The sequence below is a fragment of the Aythya fuligula genome, chromosome 6, assembly GCF_009819795.1.
Source record: "Aythya fuligula isolate bAytFul2 chromosome 6, bAytFul2.pri, whole genome shotgun sequence".
NCBI classification, from domain to species: Eukaryota; Metazoa; Chordata; class Aves; order Anseriformes; family Anatidae; genus Aythya; species Aythya fuligula.
Window position 1 is genome coordinate 288,886 of NC_045564.1, and position 12,542 is coordinate 301,427.

The following is a 12,542-nucleotide window of genomic DNA, read 5'->3' on the forward strand; positions in this document are numbered from 1 at the left end:
GTGACTGGATCCCGGACGAGCCCCCAAATTGTGAGAAACACTCCGTAGCCAATAACTTAGGCTCAGGCGAGGATCTCAGTGAAGTAGTAATTTATTCGCGATTGCAATGGCAGGCGCCCCACAAGCAGGAGAGAGCGCATCTACTAGTTCCAAAACACAGTTTATATACCTTTTGATGGCAGGACCCTCCCCTGTTTCCCCACTGAGTGGGTAATCCAGATTCACAGTCTATCTGATGCTTCACAAACAATGCATGGCCTTCAGTCGCCGGCCTGTTAAATTTCAAATTTCTTTTGACATTTTTACTGCTTGAAGTGGTAATGTTTCTTCACTTATCTGACTTGACTTGACACCGTGATTTTCACCTAATTGTCCTAAGGAGTCTGATTGTCTGCATTTTACAAGGTCGCCTGCTAAACTTTCTTATCACTGTAAGCATATCTCAGTACCACATTCCCTCCTTCTAAACAATGTAACTCTGCAAAAACAACATTTCTATTCCCACAACACCCCTCCAGGGCCTCCCGCAGGAGGGTCCCCCAGTGACTGTTCACTACATTCCCCCCACCTTCTGAAGCATTTTCTGCATATTTTGCCAGGCTTTAATCACACAATGAACTTTCAAGAGCCCTTGGGATACTGGGTCCTCAGGTGTCATCCCAAAGTACTTTCTCATTCTGACACTAAGTCTCTCATATAATTTCTGTGTTGCACACTATTATTATTCCAGCCAGGATTGGCAAGTGGGTATTTCTGCCCTGCCGGTATTACCCCTGGTCCTGGAGGATGAGCTCTTTCCCATTCTTGTATAGCAGCTCTCCTCCTGATCATTCCCATTTCTTTCCCTGTAAACAACATACTTATAGACATAATTCCCTCCCCCAAGAGTATAAATCAGGTCGTAGGAACTGGTCTAATTGTTCAGCTAGGCTGTTGGGGTCCTTGAATAAAGACTTCCTCTCCTTCTTAAAAAGTCCTAACCTCTCTGCTGGTAAGGAGGAGGGGGTAGTTCACCTAAGAGGATACACAGTTAGTGTTAGTACTGTTAGTATCAGGGAAGGCAAAATTCTCAACATATCTTCTACCTTGTTCTAATTCTTGCCAGAGCCTAGAGTACAATCCTTCTTTAGGGACAGTGTTAATTACAGTCCCTGTCTCCCTTCCCGGAGTGACTGCTGCTGCCACCAGTTCAATATTAAGATTATAGGGAGCATAACTTGGCTCCTTCTCTGAAAAAGGAATCTTATTGTTTACACATAAATTTAAAGCCTGAATTTTCATCAGACCCGTATTTTGGCCAAAATACTGCTGTTTCCTTAATTGATTCTTTTGTCCAGACTGATACACAATGTTTAACCTGTGTTTTTTTTTTTTGTTTGTTTGTTTTTGTTTTTTTTTAATTACTTTTCTTTTACAATCCCTCTAATTTTGGGATTATGTTTCCAATTTCTTATCATTTTTCAGGAAGAACTATTAGTAGGCACTCCCCCAGGGATATCTCCCTGTCCCCTGGAACTCATATTTTCCCATTTTTCCTAACCCTCGCCAGTATGTGCTACAGAAATTTCCCTTCTGCAGTGTACCACACACCAACGTACTGAAAAATGGGGGTGTACCGCCAAGCACTTCCCCGTGCCAGCGTTACCGCACACCTATGAGTTTACCAGATTCCCTGGAACTCGTACTTCCCATCTTTCCTAACCCTCACCAGTATGTGCTACAGAATTTTCCCTTCTGCAGTGTACCACACACCAACGTACTGAAAAATGGGGGTGTACCGCCAAGCACTTCCCCGTGCCAGCGTTACCGCACACCTGAGTTTACCAGATTCCCTGGTGTACTTCCAAGCACTTCCCCGTGCAAGGATTACCGTACACCAGATTCCCCTGGTGTAGTGCCAGCACTTCCCCGTGCAAGGGCTTACCATACACCAGATCACCCGACCCCCAAGGCAATACTTAATATTTCTTACCTTGGTCTGTGCACAGAGTTACCGGATCGATTCTTAAAAACCCGGAGTGCCTACCTTCTTCCTTTCCCCACTACTTCACGGATCCTGCCTCTTTAACCAGTCTCGGGCCCTCTGTCAGCTTTCCGCAGAACCGCCACCGTCGATGCACAGGACCGCTGAAATCAGCGGGGCATGCCTTCCTGCTGCTGCGGCGGTGGGGCTCCCCAGTAGGTGACTGGATCCCGGACGAGCCCCCAAATTGTGAGAAACACTCCGTAGCCAATAACTTAGGCTCAGGCGAGGATCTCAGTGAAGTAGTAATTTATTCGCGATTGCAATGGCGGGCGCCCCACAAGCAGGAGAGAGCGCATCTACTAGTTCCAAAACACAGTTTATATACCTTTTGATGGCAGGACCCTCCCCTGTTTCCCCACTGAGTGGGTAATCCAGATTCACAATCTATCTGATGCTTCACAAACAATGCATAGCCTTCAGTCGCCGGCCTGTTAAATTTCAAATTTCTTTTGACATTTTTACTGCTTGAAGTGGTAATGTTTCTTCACTTATCTGACTTGACTTGACACCGTGATTTTCACCTAATTGTCCTAAGGAGTCTGATTGTCTGCATTTTACAAGGTCGCCTGCTAAACTTTCTTATCACTGTAAGCATATCTCAGTACCACATTCCCTCCTTCTAAACAATGTAACTCTGCAAAAACAACATTTCTATTCCCACACTGTGCATGTGATACCCCCAAGACAATTGTAAAAAAACATGATCACATGATGAACAGTGAATATACTTAGAGATGGAAAACCTTCTCAACAGGATGTACTTTGCTTCACTTAAACAACATTCACACCAACCTACCCAAGATCAAACCCAGCAACTGGCAGGAACAAGAGTGAGAACTGACAGATGGATTTCCATCTACACTGCTGTTCCTTCACTTCCTGTTGACAATTCTTGCAAAAAAAAAAAAAAAAGAGTCCGTATGCATTTTTGTTATGTCAGCAGAATTGGCCAAAGAGACAGTTCAGCATGAAAGAGAGTGGCCAAAACAGCATCACACCTATAATGGTGTTAATTCTGTATGGTGAGGCTGCTGGATCTCATGTGGTATGCATGTGACTGTTTCCTCCTCTTTGAAGTGATTTTCTGAACTCACCAGCCATGCTATTGTCTGGAGTACACTCCATGGGTGCTTTAGGTCTGTGGTTTAACGTCTGATGGGACCTTATATATATATCTTTAAGTGTAGTTGACATACGATGACAGATAAAACACAACAGGCAAAAAATTGAACCACTTTTTCTTAATCCACCTGAAACCAAGTTAAAAAAAAAAAAAAAAAAAGCCAGTAACCTCTCTCTAGAATATAGAAATATTGACCAAACAAGGGAAAAATGCATAGCAACTTTGTTTTGTTTTGTTTGTTTTGCAAGGAAGTCCAATTCCTTCATTTCAGCTTTAATATATTTTAGGTGGTAAGTTTGTTAATAGGAATGTGAGAAACACTCCGTAGCCAATAACTTAGGCTCAGGCGAGGATCTCAGTGAAGTAGTAATTTATTCACGATTGCAATGGCAGGCGCCCCACAAGCAGGAGAGAGCGCATCTACTAGTTCCAAAACACAGTTTATATACCTTTTGATGGCAGGACCCGCCCCTGTTTCCCCACTGAGTGGGTAATCCAGGTTCACAATCTATCTGATGCTTCACAAACAATGCATGGCCTTCAGTCGCCGGCCTGTTAAATTTCAAATTTCTTTTGACATTTTTACTGCTTGAAGTGGTAATGTTTCTTCACTTATCTGACTTGACTTGACACCGTGATTTTCACCTAATTGTCCTAAGGAGTCTGGTTGTCTGCATTTTACAAGGTTGCCTGCTAAACTTTCTTATCACTGTAAGCATATCTCAGTACCACATTCCCTCCTTCTAAACAATGTAACTCTGCAAAAACAACATTTCTATTCCCACAGTATAAAGTCATTGATGCGATGAATAAACTTTCTAATTCTTAGTAGTGTCTTGAAAAACTGAGCCAATACAAGCTAATAATAATAACTCCGCTGGACTCTTTCCAGGAGATCCCTGTCTTTTTTTGTACCAGGGAGCCCAGAACTGGACACAGTACTCCAGGTGAGGCCTGACCAGGGCAGAGTAGAGGGGGAGAATCACCTCCCTTGACCTGCTGGCCACGCTCCTTTTAATGCATGCCAGGATCCCATTGTCCCTCTTGGCCACCAGGGCACACTGCTGGCTCACGGCCAACCTGTCGTCCACCAGGACCCCCAGGTCCTTCTCCTCAGAGCTCCTCTCCAGCAGATCATCCCCCAGCCTATAAAGATACGTGCGGTTGTTCCTTCCCAGGGGCAGGACTCTACACTTGCTCTTATTAAACCTCACTTGGTTTCTTCCTGCCCATCTCTCCAGCCTGTCCAGGTCTCACTGAATGGCAGCACAGCCTTCTGGCGTGTCAGCCACTCCTCCCAGCTTTGTGTCATCAGCATACTTGCTGAAGGCAGACACTATTCCCTCATCAAGGTCATCAATGAAGATGTTGAACAAGACCGGACCCAGCACCAACCCCTGGGGAACACTGCTAGTCACAGGTCTTCAGCCGGACTCTGCAACGCCGATCACCACCCTCTGAGCTTGGCCAGTCAGCCAGTTCTCAACCCACCTTACTGTCCACTCCTCTATCCCACACTTTCTCAGCTTTGCTATCAGGATGTCATGGGAGACAGCATCAAAAGCCTTGCTAGAGTCAAGGTAGATGACATTCACTGCTCTCCCCCCATCTACCCAGCTGGTGATGCCATCATAGAAGGCAACAAGGTTGGTCAAGCACGACTTCCCCTTGGTGAATCCATGCTGACGACTCTTCATAACCTTCTTCTCTTCCAATTGCTTGGAGATGGCATCCAGAACAAGCTGTTCCAACACTTTTCCAGGGACAGAGGTGAGACTGACTGGCCTGTAGTTTCCTGGATCCTCCTTCTTGCCCTTCTTGAAGACTGGAGTGACATTGGCTATTCTCCAATCTTCAGGCACCTCTCCTGTTCTCCAGGACCATTCAAAGATGATAGAGAGCAGTTCGTCAATCACCTCTGCCAACTCCCTTAGCACACGTGGATGCATCCCATCGGGACCCATGGATTTGTGTGCGTTGAGCCCACTCAGACATTCCCGAACCACCCTCTTGTCAACTGGGGGCAGACCTCCATTTCCCAGACCCTTTCTCCTCCCTCCAGGGTTGAGGAGTCCCAGGGGCGGGGGGGGAATCCTTGAAGCAAAGATTGAAGCAAAGAAAGCATTCAGTATCTCCGCCTTCTCAGCGTCTCCCATTACCAGGACACACCCCTCATTCAGCAAGGGACCCACATCACCCCTAAGTATATGAACATACCCTATATGTGCTGTTTTTAGAGAACTCCCAAGATTCTAAAATCATATCCATTACTCTGGATTCATGGCTATTAAACAAGGTCATTCATCTCAAAATGCTTTATTACATCTGGCCTTTATTTTTTTAAAAGAATTTACGTGCATGATTTGTCTTCTTTTTTCTTTTAATGTATAACACTTGCTCCATTTACCATTTTTGTATTTTATACCAAATGTGTCTCTTTCATATAGAAACAGTTTAGACTTGCAAGACAAAGTAATCAGTTCCCCATCTTTTATCATTTCCCATTAGACAAAAATAAAATTATTCTCAGTAGAGCTATGCTGCTTCTGTTTTAGCCTCTAAAGTGTGTTTGAGACTTACAACAATGCAAACACTGAAGCAAAATCAGTCACTAGGTCCTGCAGGCAAAAACCATGAGTTTTGCCAACTGCAGCACTGCTGTAGTATTTTGCATGTGTTGTAGGTACAATAAGCAGGTTTAAAGGCCTATGAAGAGAGAGAACCAGACCCAATATTGGACTTCAACAGTCCAATATATAATTTTCAGAGCACCAGTCCTCCAAAACAGAACTTAGTATTTACATTAGGTGTTTAAGCTTCTCCAGACACAGGGAATGCTGCAAATGGGAATTTATAGAAATACTTTTTTTTTTCCTCACCATGAAAACAAGAAAGGGTTCCTCCACACCACTTCCAGATTCACTGTTTCTGTGCAGTGTACATTATCGAGGCAATAGCCATCCAATGTACCAGTACATTTGAAGACTTAACCCTTCTGATTATATAGCTCCTTGAGTCTGCACATTTTCAATACTCAGAGAATCACAGAATCACAGAATTTCTAGGTTGGAAGAGACCTCAAGATCATCGAGTCCAACCTCTGACCTAACACTAACAGTCCCCACTAAACCATATCCCTAAGCTCTACATCTAAACGTCTTTTGAAGACTTCCAGGGATGGTGACTCCACCACTTCCCTGGGCAGCCTGTTCCAATGCCTCACAACCCTTTCAGTAAAGAAGTTCTTCCTAACATCTAACCTAAAACTCCCCTGGCGCAACTTTAGCCCATTCCCCCTCGTCCTGTCACCAGGCACGTGGGAGAACAGACCAACCCCCACCTCGCTACAGCCTCCCTTGAGGTACCCATAGAGAGCGATAAGGTCGCCCCTGAGCCTCCTCTTCTCCAGGCTGAACAAGCCCAGCTCCCTCAGCCGCTCCTCGTAGGACTTGTTCTCCAGGCCCCTCACCAGCTTCGTTGCCCAAAACACAACAACACAACACAACAACACTCAAAACACAACAACAAAAAACAACCAAACCACAACTCCTTAACACTTGTATATTCCAAGATTTCTTGCATAATATCCCCCATAACCATAGTGCCATAGTGCATAGTGCCATAACCATAACCAATAAACCAGGATGGTTTATTTGCTGGTATTTCTTGCTTCCATGCAGTATTTCAAACATCTAAAAGCCATGAGATAGTTTTATATCTTTCAATTTCAAAACAAACAAAACATGTTCGGTACATGGATAACTTTCACTGGTTAACTCGTCTGGTTTGAGACAACCAGACAACAGTGTCACTCGTAAAGAGGCAGGGAGAAATGCTGACAAGCAGACATACGATCTGTACTACAGAAAGCGAAGTGCACAGCCAGAACATGATGAATCCCAGGAATGCAAACAGCTCAGCACAGCAGCTGTGGAGACATCATTGCCTGTAAGGGCCAGGCCACAGTTTGAACAATACTTGACTGTAGTGGGTTTACGTGGCAAGGTTTTGGTAGCAGGGGGCCATAGGGGTGGTTTCTGTGAGAAGGATCTAGAAGCTGCCCCATATTTGGTAAGGGCCCCACTGCTGACCAGAGCCGGGCCAATAAGTGATGTTGTTTTGTGCCTCTATGAGAGCATGTTTAAGACAGGGAAAAATAACGCTGTGCCACACAGCAGCTGGGAGAGTGAGAGGAATGAGGAACAGCCTTGCAGGCTCCAAGGTCAGTGAAGAAGAAGGGGGAGAGGTGCTCCAGGCGCCGGAGCAGAAGTCCCCTGCGGCCTGCGGTGAGTCCCATGGTGGAGCAGGCTGTCCCCTTGCAGCCCATGGAGTACCACGGTGGAGCAGGGTTCCACGCTGCAGCCCGTGGAGGAGACCACGGTGGAGCAGGTGGCCCTGCACTGACGGAGGCTGCTGCCTGTGGAAGACCCCTGCCGGAGCAGATTCCGGGCCGGACCTGTAGTTTGTGGAGAGGAGACCATGCAGGAGCAGGTGACCTGGCAGGAGCTGCTGCCTGTAGGGGAGCCAGGTTGGAGCAGTTTTCTCCTGAGGGATGGACCCCGTGGTACGGACCCATATCTGGAGCAGTTCTGGAAGAGCTGCTGCCTGTGGGAAGCCCACGCCGGATCACTTCATCAAGGACTGCATCCCGTGGGTGGGACCCCACAGCACAGGGGATGAGAGTGACCGAGAAGGAGAGGCAGAGAAGAAGCGCTGTAGACTGACCATAACCCCCATTCTCCCATTCCCCTGCGCTGCTCAGGGGAGGAGGTGGAAGAAGGTGGATGGGGGGGGGGGAAGGTGCTTTTGGTTTCTTTCCTTTGTTTCTCATTTCTCTAGCTTGTTAGTAATGAGCAATAAATCTTACTGTCTCCCTATGCCGAGTCTGTTTTGCCCGTTACAATAATTACTGCGTGATCTTCTTGTCCTTATCTCAACCTTTGAGCCCTTTTCATCATATTTTCTCCCCATTCCTCTTTGAGGGGGAGTGAGAGAGCAGCTGTGGTGGAGCTCGGCTGCCCACTTGAGCGGAACCATGACATTGACTTGCCTGAAACTTAACAATACCTTATACTGAGGTATAGAGGTACACAGGAGAGCCATAGACAATGCACTTTCCCCAATTCAGTAAATCCATATGCTCCCTCCGTCAGCATATCCCAGGATTTACCCATAGTTTGAGGTTTATTGACATATGGGATTGTGAACTGTCACATTTACAAGCCCATTCAACAAGAGCTTTCAAATAAAAAAAGACAAATTATGGCAGCAGCATTCAGATTTAATTTGATTGCCTTTCTTACACCATATCAAAGCCAAAGCAATACAAAGAAAGTGAAGAAAAAGAAGTAAAAACCAATGGGGCTTCAGCTGCCTAAACTGCATGTGTAGTGCCATTTCAGATAACCTGCCATAACCTGCTTGGTTTTCAGTTGCTATATTCTAGTGGTGTGCTCTCTCATGTCTCTGCTGTACTAGACACTTTAGTTTAGGCAGCTGAATTTCACCCAGAGGTTACAGAGACACAAACAAATTACAACAATAAAGATTTCATACCTTAATAGCTAACACAAAACAAGTTTGCCCTATTAACAGTTTCTTTCACAGATACAGTATCAACTCATAGAAGGCATGGACAGTACAAAGAGAAAATAGTCTGCAGTAAACTGAGGAGCAGTGAAATAGGAGACTGCAGGCTGACGTGTCAAATCAATTACAGCCATTTATTTTCATTACAAATGGCAGTTTTCATGGCTCTAGAGTAATCTGACTTATGAGTAAACTAGAAGAGCAATTGCCACGCTCAGTAAGGAAGAGCTGCTGCAGAGGTTCACTGAAATCGTATGTTGGACAAACTATCTTCCCTGTTCTACTTCTGTCAAAGAACCTATTATTTTTCAGGTACTACTTCATGTAATTTCCATACATTGACTTAAGAAGTTAAGATTTTTCTCTGTGCAAGTACAGATCCTAGATCAAAGTCCCAAATCCAAATACCACAGACTTTTGTGTATTTGTATGCATTTGGAATTCAAATTACAGCTTTGTCCTCCAGAAGAAGAAAGGCTGAAGTTCTCATTGATTTTTTTTTTTTTGTGGATTCTGATGCTGAAATCTGAATACTGTGATTGGAGATTTCATAGTATATTAACTTTGGTATATTCTGCGTAATTTCTTGATCTCAAATTACAAATAAATACATACATCAAATTTATTAACATCAGGTTTTCTGTTATAATTTTAAACAGTGCTGCTTTATATTTTCCTGTCACCAACTACTACTTGGGTGCAGTCTAATACCACTGCACCTTATGCAGCATCAGATGACTAATATTTGTGGATCAGCTTTCATCAGTAATATATATATTTTTTTGTCTTTATCACAGGAGTGCTCAAGAGTGAGAGAAAAGCTCTTAACTAAACTCTCATTGCTCAATATAGTCCTGAGCACTGTTTCAGAATCCTTTTCAGAGACAAGTTCATCAAGGCTCCTGCTCAAAGCACACTGAACTCCTCGTGAGTTTTCTTGTTAAGTTCAGAGGCTTTTGGCTTGCTCCATGAGAAAAAGAAAGCCTCCATTGGAAAGTATATCTAAGCAACTCTTCCAACTTTGGGGATAAAATTAATCTCCTACATACATAGGTCAGCCACAGCAATTTGCTGGGCATAACAAAAGAAAATCATAACTCATTTCCTGTGTGTTTTTAAGACAAAGATGTCTGTACCAAAATAATCTAAAGTGACTTTACTACAGACCAGATCATCACTTATTATCAAAAAGGGATTGACTTAAATCCCAATCAGAAAATCAGCTGAAGCTTTTCAAAAGTCACTTATTATATGAAAGTAGTTAAGTGGATTAGGTGGTAGCAAGGTTTCTAACATACCTTTTATAGTTCATCCTAACTTTCTTCCCTTGCAGCAAGTCAGCTGATCTTTCTGGGGCTGATGTGCAACAGAGCCATTGAGCAGATCCTTCTTGTGGAATACATATGCTTCAAATGCAGAAAATATATTTTTAATAATTATATACTGTAACTGAAGTGAAGTAGTGTAATGAATATACTGGACAGAGAATTAAGATAGAAGATAGAAGATATAACGTGCATTTTTTTTTTGAATCTGTTTCTATTCTGAAGATGAGAAAATCTATTTATCTGTCTGTTGATTAGCATGCAACTGGGGCAGTAAATCAGTACTTCGCATTCCATTCAGTTCTTGTGCACTCTTTGGTTTGTCATTCACACAGATATGGAAGAAGCAGATTCATCGTTTGTCATCTATGAGAATAAACAAGAAAAATAATTACGCGTTAGTATTACTTGACTGCAAAGCTCCCAATATCGTCCTTATCAGATATCTTTAAATTGCCCAGAAAGGTATTCTGCAAAAGACACCTGGAAGAAATGTAAATGATAACTGGAGTCAGGGTGAAACGTGCATGGAGAAGCTTGGCTTCTTCATTGGTGGGCCTTGCCTCCTGCAAGCTCTTGTGATGAGAGCAAGTCCGTGGACCTGCTGATTTGGTGTCAATGACATCCACTGATTAAGGAGACATTGGGGAGGCAAGGACAATCCCCCAATAGGGAAGCGGCAGACAGACAGAGAAACAGATATAAGGACTATAAATCTCAAAACAGAACATTGGAATTCATGATAAAGATACAACAAACAGAAGAATCAGCAAAAGCCAGCTCTTGCAATTAAGAAACGTGCCAACTCAGCAGAATCCTGACCAATGGTGAAAAGTACACTGTGAGGAAGATTCGGGGTCTTCCTCCCAAAGACCACTGCCCACGTCCCGAAGACCCCTGCCTGCAATTCTTGGGAGGCTATACACAGGCGCAAGTTGCCAAAAAGCTAATTAGCATGAGAAATGAGGGAAGGTGGGGATAGGTGATGAATATGTATAGGTGCTTGTAGAATATTAACAGATTGTATAAATTCAAGACTGCTCTCCGCTTTGGGTATGCACGATAGGTGGAGAGATCCCCCGTGCATCCAGCGCTGCAATAAAGAATATACCACTTAAGGAAATTTCGGCCTTGATCTTTGAATCACCACAACCATGGAAATACTATGGAATACTATGGGAGTAGTCCATATGTGAGAGTTCAGAAATTTCCTTGCCAGAGCCGCAGAGGTTCAGGGCACAGTACAGATGTATACTCTGGCAAGGACCTTGCTTCACAAATTTTATATACTAAATCTAAACATACACAGAAAAAGAATAGCAATAGCAGTGGGAATATGACTACAGTGAACAGTTGCAGAAAACATGTAATCTTAAGTATCAACATTATATAAAAAGTATATCACCTCATTTGTTTTTCTTCTGTATTCTTTTGTTTTGAGGTAATTACTTTTACTCCCAGAATACTGGACATAGGAAGGAGTACTCGAATGAGGTAATAGTGCCAGCATGCAAGGCAGTTGGGGAAAACACCTTGAAGAAGACTGAAGCTGGTTGGAGACTGATCTAGCATTCATTGCATGTTGATAATAGTAATTATTTAAACCTCTATTGGATTCACCATATGGATGAAAGGAATAGGCTTCAGGGAGGGAAGGGCTGTAAAATTTTTAAGTTTTAGGAGGGGGTGGGGGGTGAAGATTATACAAAATCAGGGAAATACCAGTACAGTGCTTTCAAGCATTCACTGGATAGCTTGCTTGAGTGAGACCTGTTACCAGATATTTCAATTACAAAGAGCCTTCAAAGGAAGGAGAAGTACGATGCTGCTGTATACAAAGCACAACCAGTTGGAGACTGTCATTAGGCACTTCACCATTCAGAGGTGCCAAAAGCTATAGGTCCTATTTACCCAGAGATACTTAAACAGATGCCCCCACCTTCCTATTACCATCTTAGTAAAGTCATCTGCGCAGGCTGCTCGTATTTGTTCAGCAGTCAGAGGGCTGTTCATTGCGAAGGTCTTTTTCAGTCCTCTTTCATTTCTCACACTAGTTACTGCATCTCTCAAAGCAAAGAACACAGAGCATCCCAAGAAAAGTCCTGCCTCGCCTATCCCCTGAAAAAAAAAAAAAAAGAGCAAATGAGGGGAATACATGGCATATCTATAGCAGCTAAAAAGCTTAGAAGTCAGTGACTCAAAAACTGTTTCATTCTTTAGTTTTTCTTAGATTTAGTGGAAGCAGGCTTCAATCTCACCAAGTCTGCTGCTGTTTGATGCTTCCCGAGATCTAAAGAAGTTGCTTTCAAATACTGGCTATTGATTTCAGAATCTTTTTGGCTCCTTGATATGCTGAAATTTAGGATAACTGACAGATAAAATTAAAACAATCTGAACCCAAGTACAGGTACAACTAAAAAACACTCTGAACTCATGCTAATTCCCTGCAGACAAACAACACTGACCTCGGTGGGCTTGA

At 43.5% G+C, this 12,542-nt stretch overlaps 1 protein-coding gene across 1 annotated transcript in view; it reads right to left on the reverse strand.

Moving 5' to 3' along the window:
- Positions 1-9,451: 9,451 nt before the first annotated feature.
- AOX1 (aldehyde oxidase 1) overlaps positions 9,452-12,542 on the reverse strand; it is a 46,014-nt gene continuing 42,923 nt past the window's right edge. The window contains exons 34-35 of the mRNA XM_032189952.1: positions 12,014-12,181; positions 9,452-10,429 (exon numbers count right to left, since the gene is read on the reverse strand). Coding sequence (XP_032045843.1) covers positions 10,391-10,429; positions 12,014-12,181 — 207 coding nt within the window. The 3' untranslated portion in view covers positions 9,452-10,390. The remainder of the gene's footprint in view (positions 10,430-12,013; positions 12,182-12,542) is intronic.